General features: G+C 40.8%; 2 protein-coding genes across 4 annotated transcripts in view; one reads left to right on the plus strand and one right to left on the minus strand.

Annotated features, from left to right (window-relative positions):
• Window positions 1-322: 322 nt before the first annotated feature.
• Window positions 323-1,510, minus strand: LOC125372725. The gene has a single exon (XM_048383212.1). The coding sequence runs from the start codon at window positions 1,508-1,510 to the stop codon at window positions 323-325; it is 1,188 nt and encodes a 395-aa protein (XP_048239169.1).
• A 9,031-nt stretch (window positions 1,511-10,541) lies between these two features.
• Window positions 10,542-24,523, plus strand: part of LOC124141569 (ATP-citrate synthase-like) — a 76,731-nt gene continuing 62,749 nt past the window's right edge. For 2 of the 3 annotated variants that reach the window (XM_046509563.2, XM_046509565.2), the window contains exon 1: window positions 10,796-10,940. The gene's annotated coding sequence lies outside the window, so the exon portion shown is untranslated. Of the gene's footprint in view, window positions 10,669-10,795; window positions 10,941-24,523 lie in introns of those variants that run through there. The other variant, XM_046509564.2, reaches the window with a different exon arrangement.

Raw genomic sequence — 24,523 nt, forward strand, 5'->3', positions numbered from 1 at the left:
TTAGTATCAGGTACAACAAGAAGCAAACAAGAAGTGACACAATCACCAAGACCACAACCATTAGAACTGACTCCAACCTCAACAAAACCTATGTAAGGCAAAGAATCACCACCAGCATGTTCGATATTCAACATGCAACCCAAAGGCTCAATTGGTAAATGATTCAAGAAGGAATCATAAAAAGACTGAGACACAAGAGACACTGTCGCTCCAGTGTCAAGTAAAGCTCTGGTTGTGACACCCTCAACCTGTAGCTCGACCTCATTAGAATGACCCACAAGCTTGTCCATAACATGTCGTCCTCTGGGGCGTAGATCTTGGCCTAGGAGTGCCCCCTGCCCATAGGCCTGTTGGAGTTTAAAGGTCTCCGGCGATGATCCTGTCGGACACGACAACCATATGAAAGATGACCAGGATAACCACAATTCCAACAAACAGGGAGTGGTCGTTGCTGTATACTCTCTTGAGATGGATCTGATCCAGAAGCACTCTCAGACTGATTCACTGACGTTGATGTGTCCTGTGTGGAACCATAAGCACCTCGATATCCTGATCTACCACGACCTCTAGGCCTAACATCTGGTTGCCCTGACTGAAGCTGATTGATCTGTGTCGTCATTTGAGTTTGATGATCCTTTATGCCAGTAATCTCTGACTTCATTTGCTTCAACATATCTTTAAGTTCAGAATAGTGGTCAGGCTCTGTTGACTTCTCAGAAGACGCTTGTTTCACCATAGCTTGCTTCCCTTTATGTTGAGGAACAGTCCCACGATGCAAGTCGAACTCCAACTCTCTTAGGCATAGACGAAGGTCATCAAAATTCTTGAGAGACTCATATTTGTAGCCTGCTAGTCCCTTAAGAGTAGGATTCAAGCCATCCCACAACCTTGACCTCAACATATCATCTTGCTCGGCATGAGATATAGACTTCTGACAAACCAACTGGTAGAGTAATCTCTCAAGACGACAGCTCCAAGCAGTGACATCTTCACCATCCTTTTGAGTGGCACTGTAAAACTCGGACATGAGTACAGAAATTCTCCGAAGTGTCCCAAAAGCACTCTTCAACTTGGATAGGATGTCTGTAATTGAAGCTTTGTGACCAAGCTTCATTGCTGAAAGAGCAGCTTCACCCTTGAGGGATTTCCGTATGGCTTGTAGAATCACCTCATTGCTGTGTGTTTTGGCCTCAATCAAGCAGTCGACCTCATATCGCCAAAGGTCATATTCACTATCCTTGCCTGGCTCCCCACTAAATACTGTTAGTTTAGGGAAGCTGTGATATGCGTGAGTACTGACACTCTTCTGTTGTGTAGTACTACTAGTCGGAGCAACATCATCCACTGAAGCACTAACTCCAAGATCAACTTCCTGTTTAATTATAACTTCCTGTTCTGAGACAGAAGTGATCCAGTCTTTGAAACCCTCCACTGTATCAGCTTTAGGTTTCAATCCTGCCTTCTCAAAGGCAACAATCATCTTTTCCATTTCCTCTTTGCTGAATTCCATTTTGTAGATTCACCAGTGAAATTACGAAGACAAACTCCTGTGTGAAAATGTAGCACAAAGTAGAAATGCACAAACAGAAAAAAATATGGTGAATGGTGAACAGCACAAACAACGGAGTTTGTGGTAGAAGTAATAAAGGGTAATAGACTAACAGCACAAACCAACTGTTTGTGTGCGAGGGAATATGTGGCAAGCTTACATGCTTGTAAGTGAGTGAAAAATACACTAATACCACGTGGCAACTAATGACTAAGTACTAAACTAAGAATGAAACCTTAATTGAGTACTCAAACTAAACTAAGTAAGTACTTACATCTAAACTAAGTAAACTAAAGTAAACTACCTGAAGTGCACATCACTAAACTAATTGAGATTAAGTAATAAACATAATTAAATTCAGAGAAGATTGCAAAAGAATAACACAAACACCCAAGTTTTATATTGTATTCAATGTAAAAACACGGAATGCAACATCAAATTTCAACAGCTCTGCCCGAAAATATCACGTCAAGCTGATGCAACACTGCGTGACAACAACGCGACAACACGAGCACACAACATACGACCAGAGAAATGCGAGAAACGGGACAAAAAATAAACAGAACACCTTGTGACCTGATGCAAAATATAAACCAAAAAACAGAATACAAGAACCAAAAGCACAAAAGCCCAACTAAATGTCGACGAGGGGATTTGGGATGTTATTAAATTAATTAGTATAGCGCAGCAGCAATAAAGTGCAATGTGCAAATACTGAATTGAATAATATACTTAATTAAGTAAGCTTGTTTAAAGGATGATACTAAGTTTTTTTTTTACTAAGTTTTGATGAAGCAAAATTTAAAAGTAAATTTAATCAAATTTATACACACTCAGACAACTCAAATTCTTCAACTGACAAAAAAAAACCCAACTAATTAGCGCATCAAAACTAAATGCAAAAAAACACTATAAACAGAGCACAATTAAATATTCATAATTGCTGGTGTTTAAACAAGGATAAATGTATGCATATAAATATGTCACACAAATGTAAATATCAAAACATAAATCTTATACAGAATATAAATGCAGAAGTAATGATAGAAATGAACACAACACTGGAAGTAAACAACACAGTGTGGTTAGTCTGTGCCTTTATGGCGACATGATCTAAATGCCTTTATGGTGAAAGTCTAGTTATACAAAGTATACTATTTTTGGAGATATCTTCAATTCAGCTGATGGAAGTAGATATGGACTCAGTCATAGTGGATGGAAAACCGAATCACTGTATCACAAGTCAATCACTTATCCAGTTATTGATAAATGAAAATCAAATCAATTATAGAAACTGCTATCAAATTGATATATCAGTTTGTCTCTATGAAGCACATCACAAAAATATACCTAGCAGCACATCATCAAGTCTATGTTGGTCACTGTTGAGACGCTGGAACACCGCTGAATTCCTCACTGGGGGCTCCAATGTTGTAGACCTTATGTGTAATCCTTAGTCGCAAGAGATTACAGTCCACGGGGTTGTGAGAAAATTCAGTTTATTCAGCAAGGCATATAGAAGACACTCCTGAAACAATTTAAAATCACAATATATCACATGTTTCAGAATAAATGTACAATAACACATTAAATGTAAAGTATCGATCTGCTTCTTAATAACTGATTACATCATTACAGCAGATACGCAAATATATTTCTGCCTCGATATCTAATCAGTGCAGATGTACCTTCATATACAAAGACAATATAATTACACATTATTAAACGCATAACTGAGGAAAGCATTAAATCATCACATAATCATATTATGCATAATGAATGCACAACATGAACATATTATATAGATAAACTATATACAAAACATACCCTGTGTGTGACACGAGAGTGTAACATGCCTTCTGCCAGTCGTCTCATTCGACAGTCACATGAAACTAAATACAGATACAATATTAATTATAATATTGTAAATAACATATATAATCACGGCATATACATGCATCACTGAAATACAACTTCAGTCATTCATTTATACAACTATCAATAAATACATGCATACATCTAGAGAGATATGTACAAAGTCTAGAAATACACCAGATTTACTAAATAATAGCAAATATGCATCAAATACCAAAATACGCAAAATACCAAATAACCAATACATTGAAATATAAAATATATGTATAGATAAGCAATACTCATGAATCAGACCCTAATCTCATCACACTCACCTCATTCACTCAACCTATCGTTTGTTTATGTTTACAAGTTATTTAAAACACATTTTATCATTTATTACTTGATTTATACTAATGATTGAAATTATAATGTTTAGATTGATACAGATTAATTATGATTACTAACCTTGATAACTTGATCCTCAATCCATTGCTGTGCAGTGCAGGTGGGTGTGTGCAGCATAAGATTAGCAATGGCAGGTGAGAAAGGGATTTGAATTGAAAGGTATACTAATTGGCTCACAACAGGTAACCCTAATGACGAGCAAACAATAGAACAAAACACCCTTGGAAGTAAAATAGACTGGACCATTGACCTTTGACCCAGTAGAAAGTTATCAGTAGCAAATACTGATAAGGACACAACTAATGATAGATAGAAACCAGGAAATGACACAATCCTCTGTTGAATCAACAAGCTGAAATAGAAAAGACAAGTTACTTTATCTACACTAAAAATACTAACATATTTACAAGCTGCAGAATTAACACCTACTACATGAAGAACTGCGAACATTAGTGACTTGTAGTTTAAACATAGAGGTTTAGATATTTTTTATCACTAAACAATATATCACGTGACTAACCACGGGTCCGGGTAGTCCTGTGGGTACCCGGGTCCTACTTAGTACCCACCCGACCCGAGTACCCGAGTTACCCGTCCCAGCCCTAGTCTACAAGCATGAATATGGAAAGTGATCCCGCTTGGCTACAGTGCCCTCGCAAAATTCTTTTTTCAATTTATATCTCCAAAGTTGCGACAACTTGTAAAATTCCTTAGCTACGTCACAGTTAGACACTGATTTTCAGTAAATTAGCCTATTCTTTTGATAATGATAGCAACTATCCCAGTAGTTTCTCCAGATTCCCCTATAGTAAATTCTGACTCAATCGCCGACATTCGTCACCACTCGCGCCTTTCCGTAACCTGCAAGAAGATTGGCTTGTCCCGGAATAACACGAAGTGGTCACGAATGAATCGCCGAATGACAAGGGCGACGCCATGTTTGTTTATGAACGGTGAAAGTAGTCCCTACTTGACCTTTGGTATTTGCATCTCTACACGCATATGACCCCAACGGACACGTTTGTAGCCGCTGGCTTTATGCTGCCGAAAAAAAAAACACCTATCATATGATAAACATTCATATCCGTTTAACAAATAGTACCCACGTGGTTAAAAAAACCGAGCCTATTAAACAGTGTAAACAATGATTTCATGCGCATTATGGCCATGTTGGCGTAATGCAGACCACTGTGATGTAATAGACAAAATTGATGTCACAATGACAGATACTAATGTCGTCACAGCTTAACTTTGTTGATGCCTTCTGCCTCGTATGATACATAGATAATCTTACCCGAGTGTCTTTTGATATCAAATATATCAACACGAGTTGATAAGAGTGGAAAAACTATGAGGCTTGCCGAGTAACCAATGACGTCACGATGGTCTGCAAAGCTTTATGATGCAATTAAATTGCAGCGATATCTACAATGTAGATATCGCTTGATCTCACCCAAGCGATATCTCCTGTGGGAGCCAGTTTTGGATGATAAATAGAGAATACTCATTCTCGTTAGATACCAGTTACATCTGATCCATAGAAAGTTCACTAGCTTCGTAAAAATGGTATCTAACGAGAATGAGTGTGGTATTTTATTTATTACCCACGTTAAATATGTATTTTAGTGAAAATCCTCACCAACTTTCTTTCGTAGACAGACCAAACTGAAACCGGTTGCAAATCTGGTTGCGTATGAATATTGATATGTGCCCAAATATGGGCGTTGTTGACATCTTTGTCCATACGCATTAACAACGTTCTTGCTGTTGTGTGTGCAAACATGACAGCATTAACGCTCATTATATTTTTTAAAGAATTTATTCAACTTATGGTAATTCAAGCGCACTGTTTTTAGTATGCAGGAGGGGCGGTCGGGTAGTCTAGTGCTTAAAGCGTTCGTTCTTCGTCACCCCGAAGACTCGGCTTCGATTCCCGTCGACATGGGTACAATGTGTGAAGCCCATTTCTGGTGTCCCCCGCCGTGACATTGCAGGAACATTGCTGAAAGCGGCGTAACTCACTCACTCACTAGTACGCAGGACAACTTAATAAGTGCAATAGCGCCGCGCTTTGAATCTCGGACCAACAATCATTTGCACCGACGGGGTCCTGGCTGTGCAATCACAATGGCTCAGTTTCCCCCATCTATCAGCTGAATTTATATCCTGTCCGTACCATTTTGGAAGAGGTAAATCAGAGTGTACGCCAAAGACGCTTATGTTAACTGTACGACCCTATACTGAAGACGTGAAAATCAACAAACTCAAGTCTGCTTACATGTCAGTAACAGCTTCGAACGAAGGGCAAGGTCACCATCGAAACAAGAAAAGACAACTGTGATCTACTCACAGCGTTTTACGCTAGAGATCGTTATTGTTCACATTTGGGATGTTTTGGGCCACAAAAGCAGAAGACAGGCACACTTCCTCGGAGCTTTCGAATGATTTGTATCGGAACTGTTCACTTTGAGTGTTCAGGTCGTGCAGTTATTCATGAACAAACATTTTCGGAAGCAATGTCACAAAATACGCTTCGAATGGGGACACTTCATGATGGCACAACCGGAGCATCCAACGTTAGTCTAGATATATGTCCAGATACATGTAGTTTAAACTGACATCATTTCACGACGCTTAAACTTTCACGTTAAATCAAATTGATAGTCGCGAAAGTGCTCGGGTGCGTCACACTCGATTGGGACCCTCGATAGATCTATCGGTAGCCGTACATTGCATATTGATTCAGCTCGATTATATAATGCCTGTAGTAGTTCTATGTACATCTTCCCGAGGCAAGAGAGTTAACTGACTTTAAAAGTCCAGTTTCCACCCTTGCCGAACTAGGCTGGAATTCCCGGCCTCGACCGTAGCGCCACCAGTGGCTATTACGAGTTATGTCCCTTATATACCTCTCCTATGGACCAATCAGATTCCACCTCTCGTATCACTTGCATTTGATTCAAACAATCATAATCAAGATCTATGTTGTGATAAAACGGGTCATGCATCGCGAAGTGCATCAAATCACGTGAGCACCTTGATACAAAATCATGAAAAGATTTGGAAAATATCAGTTGACAAGGAGTTGGCAGTGCTCATGTTTTGCAAATCCTGCAATCGACCGAAATCAGCACGACAGTTTACAAACCGGATTTCGATTTTTTGCGCGATATCGATTGGACTTTGCATAGACTCGTTAGCCCAGCCAAAATGTAACTCCATAATACCAGCCTTGTTCGGCAAGGGTAGAAACTGGACTTTTATAGTCAGTTAACTCACTTGCCTCGGGAAGATGATCACATGGATGTCCAGCTCGATCGTAGCTCCTCCCATGGCTATTACGAGTTATGCCCCTTCTGTGTCACTCCTACTGACCAATCAGATTCCACCTCCCATATCACTTGCAATTGCTTAATAAAATGGCGCCCCCCCCCCCCCCCCCCCCCCCCCCCCTCAGTCAAGACCATCTGATCGATAATCAAGATCTATATAAAACGGGCCTTACCTCGCAAAGTGCATCAAATCACTTGAGCACCTTGAAAAAACATGAAAAAAATTGCAAAATATCTGTCGACGCCCAGTTGGCGGTACACATGCTTTGCAAATCCTTCAGTCGACCGAAATCTGCTGGTTGAAATCCATGTTGTTTACGAACCGAATGTCTAGTTTGTTGGGCTATTTTGATTGGACGATGTATAGACTTGTCAGTCCAGCCAAATTGTAAGTCCGGAATTCAATCTTAGTTCGGCAAGGGTGGAAACTGAACCTTTATAGTCAGTTCACTCCCTTGCCTCGGGAAGATGACGTGATAAATTAGAAGGAAACTCAGAAAGGCTGCAAGATTAATGTTATGTGCGGAAATAAGACAAACCAATCAGAATGCGCGTATGACTTCAAGTACTTCGGTCAAAGAATCCCTCGGGAATATTTTTTATATATTACACATGTCTTGCTTTGAAATATTTATCCAAGATACAGTTAAATGTGTTCAATCATTCTGTATAATAATGTAAGTCCCGATGTGTTTTCAATAGCATCTGGAAATATATATGATATATGTGAATCATTACGCAACAGTTTACTAGTTGACGATTCTTATAGCAATGCCCGTTTGCGCTTAGACGGTACCCAGTCACAAAAATGGCCACGACAGGGGCACGAGTCATTCAGCTTGTCCCGGAATAACACGAGTTGGTCACGATCGGGGGTACCGTGATCGGGCACCTGTAAATTCAACTTCCGGGTCAAACAGATACTCATTTCGTCATGACTAGTCTTGTTATTATCACGGCAAAAGAGACCGCCTTCCGGATCGTCATGAGCTCCCCCGAGTTTTGTTTTCAGTTTTCAAGAATTTCACTTCCATTAGTATATATGGTAAAATTTCCTAAACGATTACACGGCTGCATCGACTACCCATTCCATAATGGCAGACGGATATACAATCAAGCTGTTTTGCATGGCCACGTCACCAGTGGTTCATATACTTGTATCTCTCTCTCTCTCCCCCCCCTCTCTCTCTCTCTCTAAAAAAATTCAGGGGTAGCCAAATGACTACCTAGATAAATATCGACTAAATTCTATTGCTACACATCTGTAGCCACAAAAGTAAATAACAGCTGATCTTGGAAAACACGTCTGCTAATAATTGTACTCGCAAATAATTCCTCCTAAAATCGACAATGAACCAAAATACATACAAAATTATGTAATTAGTACTTTATTTTAGTTGACAATGCTCACTGGATAAGCGATGATATACCTATAAAATCTTGTAACATAAACTGCATCATTGTTCAAGTCACAAGTAACAAAATTCAAGTACAGTTTCCATAAAGATACAATTTCAAGACTATAGTGCTGTAAGTTGTACATATTATAATAGTTATTTGATAAAGATAATTTCAAAAGCTTTTGGCTACTAACAATATTGGCTTGACTGCTTGTTTTTCCCACTGGTTACCTGGAATAAAATACTTGTAGCCATATGGCTACTTGGTAAAAATTTAAACTTTGAGGCCTGATATTTTCGTTTTCAATCAGTATATTTGGGAAGACAATATGCGAAAAAATAGATTTGAGATTTGAAGCCTCTCGGCATCAGGACAATGCTTAATAAATTATGTAAATGAGTGAGTGAGTATGATTTTACGCCGCTTTTAGCAATATTCCAGCAATATCACGGCGGGGGGCACCAGAAATGGGCTTCACACATTGTACCCATGTCGAGAATCGAACCCGGGTCTTCGGCGTGACGAGCGAACGCTTTAACCACTAGGCTACCCGACCGCCCCAATAAAGTATGTAGAAATCACCGATAATACAGGCATGCACCTCCACCCGGGCGACCGGTACATATACAGGTCTGGGGCCATACAAACCTACTGCTGAACCAACATGGAGCATCTCAGTGCGGACATTCAGTTTGGGGATTGTACATGTCACACGCCCATGAAACAGGCCGCGATGTGAAGCGATGGAGGGTCGATCATTATATAGTGGTGGGTTGTTGGTTGTTGTCTGAGATGAGAGAAGCCAAACATTTTCTGGATCCAACAACACATTATCATTTAAAGAACTCTCAGCATGTCCAGTGAACGCTTTATTTTGGGGGATATTCCGGGCGGCATTTTTTTTCATTTTCGGGAACAGCCAACTTAAAGATTGTCTTTATTTGTCCCTTCAAAATCAAAATATGCTCTACGAAAATCAAAGAGTGAGTTTGGTTGAACGCTTTCTAAATAAAAGACAGATTATGGAGAGTTCAAAGAGGGTATAAGATAAATAGCGTTTCTTACTTGATGTTTCTTTATTATGAAAAGACTAAATCACAATCAAGGTATGCAAGGCGTAAGGCAGTAGGTCAACAGTAAGTCATTTTACCAGATTTCTTAATTTTGTGAATGATTTGTGTTACTTTCCCATTGACCAAGAGACGTTCAGTCATTGATACTATTAAATGATTAGGAAATGTTTGTTTGTTTTTTTAACGCCGCACTCAGCAGTCTGTAAATAATCGAGTATGGACCAGACAATCCAGTGATGGACATCATGAGCATCGATCCACACAATTAGGAAGCGATGACATGCATCAACCAAGTCAGCGAGTCTGAACAGGCGACCCCGTTAGTCGCCTCTTACAAGCATACTGGTCACCGACCAGGTATCGCCATTGTTTTCATGTTATTTCTGACATTCCGTGTACAAAGATGGCTGTACCAATATTTAACTTTAATTTTTGTGAAACTATGAGCAAATGCGCTTATTTCTGTCCGGGGACAAAATACAGGTTATGCAATTTTGGAAATATAGCTGGTTTCAGAATTGTATTTTTGGGAAGAAATGACAGACAGATAGAAAGCAATGACAAAACTGAAAGTGCATCGATCATCGTGTTAGATTGTTAGATTTATATTTTCGCGTGAATTAGTCACGTGACACCGCCCGCGTTTCTTTTCTAAAGTTGTACAGAGACCATATATGCTCTGAGTTGTATTTGAGCAAGGTGATTATGGTGGGTTCTTTTAAATAATTCCTCAAAGGAGTCCGTTTTGTTCATCATTTTCTGAAAAAAAAATTCTCGCTTCTCATCAAAACGAGCTAAAGTAAAATGAGATGCGATCACGTATGCGCTATAACGGGGAGTTAGCGATAATTGGTCCTCGCTGATAACTGTCGCTAGTCAGTCTGGGTTGCTGAAGACCTATATTCTATCCCGGATGTTCAAGAATTGGGACATGAGCAGTGTCGGTTGCGTCAGACTCAATATCTCTTGCGTGTGTTTTATAGGAAATGAGACCAGCCTTCACGAATACAGTATTTTTTTGTCTCGACTGCTATTTCAGAATTTTGGACAGGTAAATATCCTTTCAGATTCGGCTTTTATGTATAGTTTTCACCACGACACGCATAACACATAATTCATATCATAAATATCACTTTAGGTGAATATCTGCTGTTTCGGAAGAGTCCGTATATCTATTATTAGCTAGGTCAGGGGTCATACAAACATCGGCTGATGCGACACGCACGGCAATGCTGTGTTGATCACGAAGTGGCGTGAGAGGTGGCCTTATAAATCGACAGCACCTCGCGTTCGTCTGTCACTGTGCGCGACGTCCAGCTTCAGGTAAGGTACTCAAAACCTAACCATGCTCCCGGCATAGTGAAAATGTGTTTAGGTATCGCCCTGTGGATAAATGGCACGGCTGAAGTTGACGGTCGATGTGACTATTTCATCTCGCCGACAGCCGGCTCTCTGTTGACGTTGTGCTTACTGTACAAATGGGTGAACATAACGAAGCATGCCTCAGACATGTTCAATTCCAGCAGTTTCGTGTCGCAGATATTGTATGGGTTGTTTGGCCGTCTAAGGTGTTTATTTTTATGTTAATAAAATATTTTTGTCTCGTCTAAACTTCAGCATTTGGAATGGCTATAATGTGTCAAATTAATATTCACATTTCACTCAGGCATGTATAATAACGTTGAAAATGAACTATTTTCTGATGAGATGACTGAACTTTCAGTTCCTTGATCAGCAGACAATGGTTTTTTTGTTTCTTAATTGTTGTGTCAGCATCCTTCAAGTGTTGAGCATATCAGTTAACAAGATTTGGTAACATTCAACACACATTTACACTAGATTAAGGATTTGACCTGTGAAGATCTGTTACACCGATGCCTGTCGTAAGAGCTAGGCGACATAAGGAATCGTGTACTTGAGCTTGGTGACTTGGTTGGTGCATGTCATCGAGTCTTAATTCTGTGGACTGTCCAGAATTGGTTATTTACTGACCACCATCAAATAGCCTGAATATTGCTGAATCAAAAACACAAACACAAAAAAACGCAAACAGCTTTCCAGGTCTGTCAAATGAAAATACCAAACCAAATTTCACTCTTGATAAGGTCCTCCATCATTAGTCCTAACATTTGTTTACTGTCGGACAGATGATGTAATCTCTGTTGGTAAATGTAGTTGTTCAGTGGGTCTTCCGAACAACAATGTTTATAAACATAAGATTAAACCCTTTGTGCTATGTCAGCCTTTTCTTGATACAGGGCGGTCGGGTAGTCTAGTGGTTAAAGCGTGCGCTCGTCACGCCGAAGACCCGGGTTCGATTCCCGACATGGGTACAATGTGTAAAGCCCATTTCTGGTGTCCCCCGCCGTGATATTGCTGGAATATTGCTAAAAGCGGCGTAAAACCATACTCACTCCACTCCACTCCACTTTTCCTGATACAGTGAGACTGTTCCTTGTTTATATGAATAGGATTTGGCAGTGCTTGGTATAATATGTATAAGATCAAGTTGAAAAGTACAAGTCTCAATCAGAGTGTCATCTATGTAATAAGTTGCTAATTCCCTAAATAATCCTCATTATCAAACCCTTCCTCATCATTTAACCTCACAATGCAACCCCACCTCACACCCAACCCAGATTCACACCCAACCCCACCTCACACCTCACACACAACCCCACCCCAAACCCAATCCCACCTGACACCCAACCCCACCCCACACCAACCCCATCCCACACCCAATCCCACATCATACCCAATCCCACCTCACACCCAATCCCACCTCACACCCAATCCCACATCACACCCAACCCCGCCTCACGCCTCACCCCACCTCACACCCAACCCCACCTCACATCCCACCCCACCTCACACCCAACCCCACCTCACATCCCACCCCACCTCACACTCAACCCCACCTCACGCCCAACCCCACCTCACACCCAACCCCACCCCACGCCCCGCCCCACCCAACCCCACCTCACGCCCAACCCCACCTCACACCCAACCCCACCTCATGCCCCACCCCACCCAACCCCACCTCATGCCCAACCCCACCTCATGCCCCACTCAATGCCCCACCCCACCTCACACCCCACCAACCTGAAGCCCAACCCCACCTTACACCCAACCCCACCTCACGCCCCACCCAACCTCACATCCAACCCCACCTTACACCCAACCCCACCTCACACCCAACCCCACCTCACGCCCCGTCCGACCCCACGCTCAACCCCACCTCACGCCCAACCCCACCTCACACCCCACCCCACCTCACGCCCAACCCCTACTCATGCCCAACCCCACCTCATACCCCACCCCACCTCACACCCCACCCCACCTCATACCCAACCCCAACTCCGAACCCCCTGTTCCTCATGAAACCCCACCCACTCACCTAGCCTCTGACCAATCTCACCCACATCCCAACTCAACTCACTTCTGACCGACCCATGAAGATTCCGGGGTAGAATAGGTCTTCAGCAACCCATGCTTGCCGTAAAAGGCGACTATGCTTGTCGTAAAAGGCGACTAACGGGATCGGGTGGTCAGGCTCGCTGACTTGGTTTGATACATGTCATCGATCCCAATTGCATGGATCGATGCTCATGATGTCGATCACTGGATTGTCTGGTCCAGATTCGATTATTTTACAGACCGCCGTCATATAGCTGGAATATTGCTGAGTGCGACGTTAAACAACAAACAAACAAACAAAAACACTTCTGACCAATCCCACGCACATCCCAACTCACCTCACCTCTGACCAATCCCAACTCACCTCACCTCTGACCAATCTCACCCACATCCCAACTCACCTCACCTCTTACCAATCTCGCCCACATCCCAACTCACCTCACCTCTGACCAAGCTCACCCACATCCCACTCACCTCACCTCTGACCAATGTCATCCACATCCCAGCTCAACTCACTTCTGACCAATCCCACCCACATCCCGACTCACCTCTGACCAATCTCACCCACATCCCACTCACCTCAACTCTGACCAATCTCACCCACATCCCAACTCACCTCACCTCTGACCAATCTCACCCACATCCCACTCACCTCAACTCTGACCAATCTCACCCACATCCCAACTCACCTCACCTCTGACCAATCTCACCCACATCCCACTCACCTCAACTCTGACCAATCTCACCCACATCCCAACTCACCTCACCTCTGACCAATCTCACCCACATCCCACTCACCTCACCTCTGACCAATCTCACCCACATCCCACTCACCTAACCTCTGTCCCACTCACCTAACCTCTGTCCCACCTCGGGGCCTTACGTGGCCGTTGTCTTAGGCATTGCTATCAGGGGTCCGGAAATTTTAAAATCCCAATCGGACATTGCATTTAGGTCACGCCCCATTCAAATAGCGTATCTTAGTACGACTTTTCACAGACATTACAAGTTGCTATGTAAGTGTTCCCTTTATTGCGCTAAATCGGTTATAGCGCGGTAAAGCATGGCTCCCAAAATTTACTAACATCTTTAATAAACTCAAGTTTTCCAATGACACAATGTTTTCCCCCCATCTCAGAAAACATTATCAGCTGATCACCGCGATCACATAACCCCCGAAAATACCAGTCAACAAATCCGAACCGAAGTACTCAATGTTAATCCTATTATTATAATATCTGGTAATAAAAAAAATTTTCATTGTTTTCTGGACTAATGTTTGCAATATATTTGATTAATTATATTCAAAATTTAATTCAATAATTATAAAAATGTTTACAATAATTTCAGCAAAATCGTATGCGAAGTGATCAGTAGATTGCAAAACTCACCGTTATTTACAGCAACCACAGTCAGATTACTGCTATTGATGCCTTGAAACGAACTATAGTTGCAAGAGAATGGATACACATATACCGTATTCGACGTAATAAGTGCCCAGGGCGCTCTCAAAATTAGAAATAGGGGGCTCTTATTAGAATATTATTTTGGTGGAAAAAAACAGAGTTGAAAGATAAATTTCGTGGTTTATGCTGAAGGTCTGAACTGTTTATATACCACAGATATATTTTTCCAGAATTTAATTGCCCATAATTAAGGGTGCATATAACATACGAGTGTGTATTATACACGAATAAATAAGTCTTGCGTACATTGATCAATCGGAAGGGATGCTAATTGGGATTGTTTACTTGCCAATATATTAGCAAATATCGCTGTGGGCGCTTATTAGAGCAGGGCGCTTATTACGTCAAATACGGTAATAAATGCTGTACCATGACTCGCTTAAAGTCATATTTGAGACAGTTTTACTAAAAAATGTCAACATAACGTTTTTGCAATCGAAATACATGTAGTGCGGGAAGTCCCTACGGTAACTGGTCAAAATCGTTCCATACGTCCAAAAATATCCTGTATACCATCTGTACCAAAGTGATACGCTTTTGGTTATGGTTCTTATAATTTTAAGTATATATGGTGGAAGCTGCAACTAAAATGCGATATTGGAATATATTATTCCTGATAAAATAATAATTTCAGATACAATTTCTTCCAACCATTGCATCAAAATTCTTTGAAGTTGTATCATTGGGTATGTTTTAACTTAGATTGGTTGATTGCTATTTCCGGCTAAGAGAAAATACACACGGTAATCTTAATCTCTGCATATAAAACAATGCCTTGGAGAGCAGGAAATACATTTTAAATGGTTAATCATCATGTCTAATGATGATACTTTTATTGACCAAGTTTGTTTTACCTGTTTATTCACCTGATTTCGCTGACTGGATACGATAACGCTCATCAATTATTTTGAACCTGAAGGTAGCGTTGTTTGTTTTTGAAAATGTCTTGACAGAAAAATTTAAATGTCCGGAAAGCAATATTTTAAACCGGACATTTGAGGTTCCCAATCGGACATGACGGGCGTATATGACCGTTTCCGAAACCCCTGATTGCAATTCACTGAGTTGCATCCCTTGGGCATGCCAAAATCCTATAATCGTGGGTTCGAATCCTGGTTCACCATGATTATGTTTCTAGGCTTGTCTGCACCACACCCGTGCTCGTTGGTTTCACCAGAGTGGTAAACATCTCAGACCTGCATCAATCGCGATATAGCTGCAATATTGCCAATGCGATGTCAAATTTTAACTCACTCACTCACTCAGACCTGCATCACTTAGGGCTTCCTCTAACATTAAGCTGACACACTGTGATACAACTGGAATACTGTTCAAAGCAGTGTTAATCCCAACTCACCAACTCACTCTGACCCACCCTGACCTCAACCCACCCGTCACCCAAAGACACAGAACCACCCACAGCCACCCCCTCCACACCAACTTCTGGATACCTACTGTCTGAGTTTGGAGCTGGACACCCTGACACAGAGCTCTATGCAGTGTTTGTGTAGGGCAGCAATATTATACCGTCTCCCAGTAAGTTTTGTTTAACATTTGACTTAGGTTTCCTCAGACATGTCAGAGTAAACATGGATAGTTGAATTTCCATCGTCACACCTGTACCACACCTGTTCAGGTATTCCATTGTAGAGTCGTGTTTATTGACCAGTGCCATCTGCTCAATTATGGTCCTTTGTCTATCGTTGGTTTGCTTGTGATATACTAGTATATTGTCAGTCACATTTGTTTGTGGAAGTCATCAGTCGTGTGTTCCCACATGGCTGCTGCACCTGTCTGGGGGAATCCTCATGAACACAAATAGATGTTTGTAGAAGCCAGCTTTGATAGTGCTTATGTTCAGGCCTTATGAATTGAAACGGGGCGCCCAGTCGTCTAAGGCGCAGCGATTCGCTGTGCAGAGCTGCGTCCCTTGGGCACGACAGAAACCTATGATTGTGGGTTCGAATCCTGGTTTGCTCCGATTATATTTCTAGGTTTGTCAGCACCATACCCTTGCTCTTGGGTTTGACCGAAGTGGTAAACATCTGGGACCTGCATCATTTTGGGTTTTCCTTCCACATGAAGCTGACACGCCGCGTTATAACTGGAATACTGTTAAAAGCAGGGTTAAACCCAACTCACTCACTCAGTCACTATGAATTGAAACACATTGTTCTGTTAGTATTATATTTGGTGAACTCATTGTGTAAACAAATAGGTTAGTCTTGTTCAGTCTTTTGTGGTTCTGACCAAAACAAGTATTGAAGGGCCACAAGAAATTATTTATTAATATATTAGGTTTTTAATCAGAGTGGTAAAACTATGGGCAATACGGGGATGGGAAAACTATGGGCAATACGGGGATGGGAAAACTATGGGCAATACGGGGATGGGAAAACTATGGGCAATACGGGGATGGTGAAACAATGGTCAATATGGGGATGGTGAAAGTATGGGCAATACGGGGATGGTGAAACTATGGTCAATATGGGGATGGGAAAACTATGGGCAATACGGGGATGGTGAAACAATGGTCAATATGGGGATGGTGAAACGATGGTCAATATGGGGATGGTGATGGTCAATATGGGGATGGTGAAACGATGGTCAATATGGGGATGGTGAAACGATGGTCAATATGGGGATGGGAAAACTATGGGCAATACGGGGATGGTGAAACAATGGTCAATATGGGGATGGTGAAACGATGGTCAATATGGGGATGGTGAAACGATGGTCAATATGGGGATGGTGATGGTCAATATGGGGATGGTGAAACGATGGTCAATATGGGGATGGTGAAATGATGGTCAATATGGGAATGGTGAAACTATCGGCAATATTGGGATGGTGAAACTGGGGAATATTGGGATTGTGAAACTATGGGCAATATGGGGATGGTGAAACTATGGGCAATATGGGGATGGTGAGACTGGGCAATATGGGGATGGTGAAACTATTGGCAATATGGGGATGGTGAAACGATGGTCAATATGGGGATGGTGAAACGATGGTCAATATGGGAATGGTGAAACTATGGGCAATACGGGGATGGTGAAACAATGGTCAATATGGGGATGGTGAAAGTATGGGCAATACGGGGATGGTGAAACTATGGTCAATATGGGGATGGGAAAACTATGGGCAATACGGGGATGGTGAAACAATGGTCAATATGGGGATGGTGAAACGATGGTCAATATGGGGATGGTGAAACGATGGTCAATATGGGGATGGTGATGGTCAATATGGGGATGGTGAAACGATGGTCAATATGGGGATGGTGAAACGATGGTCAATATGGGGATGGGAAAACTATGGGCAATACGGGGATGGTGAAACAATGGTCAATATGGGGATGGTGAAACGATGGTCAATATGGGGATGGTGAAACGATGGTCAATATGGGGATGGTGATGGTCAATATGGGGATGGTGAAACGATGGTCAATATGGGGATGGTGAAATGATGGTCAATATGGGAATGGTGAAACTATCGGCAATATTGGGATGGTGAAACTGGGGAATATTGGGATTGTGAAACTATGGGCAATATGGGGATGGTGAAACTATGGGCAATATGGGGATGGTGAGACTGGGCAATATGGGGATGGTGAAACTATTGGCAATATGGGGATGGTGAAACGATGGTCAATATGGGGATGGTGAAACGATGGTCAATATGGGAATGGTGAAACTATGGGCAATATTGGGATGGTGAAACTGGGCAATACGGGGATGGTGAAACTATGGGCAATATGGGGATGGTGAAACTATGGGCAATATGGGGATGGTGAGACTGGGCAATATGGGGATGGTGAAACTATTGGCAATATGGGGATGGTGAAACGGTGGTCAATATGGGGATGGTGAAATGATGGGCAATATGGGAATGGTGAAACTGAGCAATACGGGGATGGTGAAACGATGGGCAATATGAAATATGAAATTATTTTACGACTCAACAGACAGTCGAGCAGGTGACCCACAAGTGTTGCCTGCCCATCTTTAAAGTTACCTGCCCACATTCAGACATGATACTGAAAAATCACAACAACAACAACAACATTGTGTCTTGATTCAGTTGAAATAATGCAAACAATTACTTGAGAATCTATACCAGGAGTTGTAATAAAACTGAATAGGTAAGAAAAGTTACCAGCCACGGGAAGGCAGTTATTTCGGACACTGGACTGAGGTAGTTTCACCAGTCATCAGTCATCAGTTTGTGAAAAGCAGTGGTTTCGAGTTCTATTGCTTACCCATTCCTGGGACAGCACTTATTGTAAAACTTGAGGGCTCATAAACCCTAAAAAATATTGCCAAAGGCCATTTTATTACTGTAAATGAGTATCTTTTGGACATTTTACTTATTTCCGGTCAGCTGAATAATAAGTATAGGATAAAACACGCCTCTGAGGTTTTAACTGAAATTGTAAAACCATGAACAAAGGAAAGACCTGAACCATCTAAATCCAAGAGGGGCGGTCGGGTAGCCTGGTGGTTAAAGCGTTCGCTCGTCACGCCGAAGACCCGGGTTCGAATCCAGACATGGGTACAATATGTGAAGCCCATTTTTGGTGTTCCCCTGCCGTGATATTGCGGGAATATTGCTAAAAGCGACGTAAAACCAAACTCACTCACTAAATCCAAGAAATACCTGAAAAAAATAAGAAAAGATCATGAAGCGTTATCAGTTATAGTGAAATAACACAGCATGTTGCGGTATTAAAGGAATTCAATCGACGCGTGTAAGAGAAAATAAAGTGCAGCATGGACCAGCTGGAGTCATGACATGTAACATTGGAAAAGTTTTCATCACCTGCCCTGGTGGCTCAGTGAGAAAACAGTGGGTCACAAAACTTAACACAATATGTGAGGTTGTAGGTTCGATTTACATCATGGTATTTTCATGCAAAATAACAATTATAACTTTTAACCAATCAAAAATTAATATTGTGTCCATATCAAGAGGCCAGTTTATAAAACGTCAATTGTAAAACCTAAAAGCAGGTTTAGAAGTGAACCACTTCAAAACCTGGGCTCGGAAGATGAGCTGATTACTAGGTTTACCTGAGGTTGTAAGAAACTTAATGCAATATAGCGTGATAGGTGATAGGTTTATAAGGCTACTTTTCATTGTTTTATTATTTTCACATATTAATGTTTTTGGAGGCAGTTTCATAAACCAAGTTTTAAAATGTCTGGCCCAACCGGAGTAATTCAGTCCACATCCTGCATGCATGGATTCTAGTTCTGTGCATATCTTTCAGATAAGGGTACTTGTCTCAGTGTTTCAGGGTAAGTCTGACCTACCTGTCGGGGGCAGCCACATCACTTCCTGGTTTGTACTAGTCTCGTACCATGTGCTCACTCAAGTGAAAATGATACTTCTACACTGCATTTTTATAAATAGTGACCTGTCTCTTGTTTCACATGATCTAACAATCGGAATTGTCAGGCTGTTTGGGTAGAGATCTCTTGAACGCACCCCTCCTTAAAACACCAAGGTGAAAATAGGTTCAAAGCTTTATCTTGGCCCCATCAAGATCCGTGTTACAGAGCTCCAGATAACTTTTTGAGCAATTGAGTTTTTACTCTAGGGTTTCTATTTTACTTGGGTTATTACATTTTTCATTGGGTAACCAATATTTTGTCACTCGTCTGTTCATCACTCTGTTGGATTTTCCCCAAAACTACTTAACATTTTAAGAATTAAAAAAATGAAATAATCTTTTAGATTTATATCACTGTTCTACATACCGTAGATATAATTGTGTTCATGAAATTAGCTCCTTTGTACCCATGCTGAAAAGGCTTCATTGGGTATTTACGCGAACATGTTATACATTTGAGTTTTTCATTTAATGCATGTGTTTCTGTACACAAGTTAATTGAAAGTAATTGGGTTTTGAATATTTTGGGGAGGTATTTTATGCAAATACGCTGCTTATCTGGTGTTGGAAATGGCCTTCAGCAACCCATGAATGTCGTAAAAGGTTACTGGTAGTAACTTGGTTGAAGCCTGTCATCATGTCCTACCGGTAATTGCATGATGTCAATCACTTGATTAGTCCAGACTTGATTATTTACACACCACCGTCATGTTGCTGGAATATTGCTGAGAGTGGCATAAAACAACGAACAAAACTTAGAATTACTTATTATTACAATGTCAATGTGTTACATTCTTGATTGTGTTGTCATTCAGAAATTTGGTATTATTGATCAAATTGTCAAATGCTGTTTAGTCTTGCCCAGACTTGATTATTTACATGTCGCTGTGGCCAAACTGTCATATTGCTGACAGTGACATAAAATAACATTCACCCTCGCAAGAATATTGTCAAAGGTTGCGACGTTATGATGGATCAATTTGACAAAAAGGTACTAATGAAAAGTATTGATGCTCCATATACAGAGATGTGATTAATACAGTTTTGTGATATATTCCTGATAATAGTAAGAGTAGATCATAATTATTTGGTTTTCCTCTTTGGTGTTGACACGGTTGTTCGAAGGCATTTCAGGGGTAGAAACTAACAGTTTCATATCACTAGTCCTTATGATAATAACCTATAGCAAAACCCCCCAAAATGGCAAATTTCTACTAGCCCTTATGATACCTTTACTATTAGGAGGGCGGTCAGGTAGCCTGGTGGTTAAAGCATCCGCTCGTCACGCCAAAGACCCGGGTTCGATTCCCGACATGGGTACAATGTGTGAAGCCCATTTCTGGTGTCCCCCGCCGTGATATTGCTGGAATATTGCAAAAAGCGGCGTAAAACCATACTCACTCAGTCACTATTAGGAAGTTTGGCAAGGACTCAAGGACTAGTGCCAATTTCTAACACTGCATTTGAATTTGCTGAGCAGAGTTGTGTCCCTTAGCTATGCTAAGATCCTATATGGTTTAGCATCCAGGAAGTTCTCAGAGCTGCAGATAAGCTGTGTATTTGCGTAAAGTACTCACAATAAATTACCTTAACGGAGCTATTTTTGACTTGCCCGTGAAGAAGCATATGCATGAAAAAAAATGAAAAGCACAATGAAGGACACTGAGTAATTACCCAATGCAGCCTTATCAGTTTTTAACCTGTCTTTACAGGTCTTTATTTACTGTTGGAATGCAAGGATCACATATACATGAACTCTACTTTGAAAAAAGTGCTATGTCTCCTTGTAAGTGGTTTTGTAACTTTGGCATTATCGCTGTTGTGCTTATGCAATTTGTGACATGCTCGGGGCATAATATTGACGTAAATAAGAAAAAAATTAGATTAAAATAATAAAAGCCCAATACAGGTTTTTAACAGAAATATGTATGAAACATGTAAAAAGCTCAATCATGGGTTCAAAAATTACCAAATTTATAGAACCTGAGGGAGTGAAAACATACCCCACAAAAGAAGTTAAGGCCCACTCGGTTTTTTTCATATTACAAGACCGCTTCCGTGGTCTTGTGGTAGAGCGTCTGCCCTGGGAGTAGAAGGTCCGGGGTTCGATCCCTGGCCACGTCATACCAAAAGACGTGAAAAGATGGTACTTGTTACTCTGTCTGGCGCTCGGCATTAAGGGGCTAAAACAAGGACTGGTTGGCTCGGAGTCAGTATACTGTGTCTGAGTGGGGTATTCATGTTAAACTCCGGCATGGTATCTCAGCGGGCTAGCACTATAAATTGGCATCAGTCCAGACTAGTACAAGCAGCCACGCACGCACGCACGCACACACACGTGCATGCATGTTGCTATATAAGTGCAATAATCTTGGACGCAACGTTAAACCCAATTTCACCTCACCTCATATTACTAAGTTATTATGCTGTGTTGATGGTCCTTCACTTTAATTTAGTTGTATGTATTGAACCCCCACCAAGAACATTATCAATACCCAAAGTGAATGATAACGTGAATAAATACTCGATGGCTCATAAATTTATCTGGAGCCCGGAGTTTTCCTTTGTGGTAGATGGCTAAGACCTGTATCACTTTGGTGTTTTCAGTTCATTGCTGTTATATTTCTGCATTATACTCAAATTGCTTGTTGGAAATGAATATATACTACTTGAAAAAAGATAAAGAACATATTCTTTTCATTTTACTATAGTTAATCTGTCATCACATGACTGAATGAGGGACATAGTACAGAATATATATAGTAGGTGGTGGATTAACAGTAGAGGATTAACAGTAACAACATATATATTCAGAACACTTACTCATGTTATCCCACCCATGTAATCAATTGTTGTTACTGCTAATCCTCTACTGTTAATCCTCCACCTACTATATATATTCTGTACTATGTCCCTCATTCAATCTTGCTTGACAACGATATAAGGATCTATACCGAAACGTCGCTTTTTTACAGTATTGAAGAAGTTGTTATCCATAACATTGTGTCTATCTTGTCATCCGTCAACTTCTAAGTAATGCCTATCAAACAATTTAACCTAGCTCTACATTGAAAACACAGTATGTTTATCTCCTACTTTAAGGAATAATCAAGTTTTGAACTATTCCAGAAGCATTAAATGAATTGTCAGCAGTGTCACCATGACAACACGTTATGAAACATTACAAGAAAAATGACACCTTCCTACATAATTGGTCTGAACTGCTTGTGTAAATATTCAATGAAACCATTATTGAATTACCATGGCTAAACATTTCCACTCCATGTTCAATACTGTTGTACTTGGGTATTGATGATTAAGACAAATACCTCCACGTGGGTGGCTCAAGGAGACGTTGTAAGTCATGCATTGTTCATTACAACTACTTCTGTGTACAATTGGTGAGGATTTCCTTTCAACACTGTTCTTATTGAGGGGGTGGGTGGTTAGCCATGTGATTAAAGTGCTTGCTTGTCATGACAGATCTAGGTTTGATTCCCAACATGACGATGTGTGAAACTTTGTTGGGTGTCTCCATTTGAGATATTGCTAGAATATTGCTGAAAGTAAACCCTCACTCACTCACTCAACAACTCGCCCATGCTAACTCACTCGAAAGTAGCTGCATCTTTCTTAACTTGTTTTTATTTTGACATTAGAATATTTAGGTGACACATTTTTATTTTCGTTTTGTGGATCAACTGGTTGAGACCAAAGCTTCCATTAGAAAAAAACAACAAAACAGGATAAATGTACTTAGTTGTCCGACTGCATGTTTGATTGATGTAGTAACAATGAACTATTTAAACATGCAGAATAATTGATGAAATGCTTTGTAGCTTCTGGCCACTGCAGTCTAATTGTAAAATCTTCCAAACATTCTCGGAAATAAATAAATATACAAGTTACTGTAACCATGGTAACAAGACTGAACATCCTGCTTTTAAAAAATATGAAATTACATATAAACTGAACAATAAACATTAAAAATGATGAATATCTTGGGTGATATTTTTATGAAATTGTATGCTCATTCTTCACAACAAAAAATGGCCGAAAAATTATTTGTGATCCCAAACGATTTTTGTTCATTATCTTTTCTCCACTAAACCAAGCAACCCAAAAAGATTCATGCCAAATAACAACATGATGAGATACACAAATTTGTTTTTGTTTCATCTCAACGACCCAAGCTATATTGTAATATTCTGTGTAACATAAAGTCCAAAACCGTGACCCAGGTTTCTGCTGTGCTGAAGTTACTTCTTTTTGTACACCCTCTTTAAGCATTCTTGCTCGTATCTTGAAAAGACCAGATGGAAGTTGAGCCAACCCTTCTCCCACAGAAACAAATCGTGGTGTTACTCTACTCCATCAGAATGTCTGTCTGTCGCAAGGGTATGTTTAAATTGGATCCACTATGGAACAAATCAATTTCTTGATGTCCACTAAATTTTGTTTGGCAGATCACTTCATTAGAAGTGGCCAAACTTGGAATTTCCCCTGGGAATCACATGGTACCTCCAATTAGACACGGTTATTGACTCTTGCATGTTGTAGATGTCGAATTAGATGGTTTTCATTGGCTGATTTTATCACCCACGATCTATCGATTGAGTTCAGGGAGT

This window comes from Haliotis rufescens, unplaced genomic scaffold, assembly GCF_023055435.1.
Source record: "Haliotis rufescens isolate VD_foot unplaced genomic scaffold, xgHalRufe1.0.p SCAF_46, whole genome shotgun sequence".
Classification (NCBI taxonomy): Eukaryota; Metazoa; Mollusca; class Gastropoda; order Lepetellida; family Haliotidae; genus Haliotis; species Haliotis rufescens.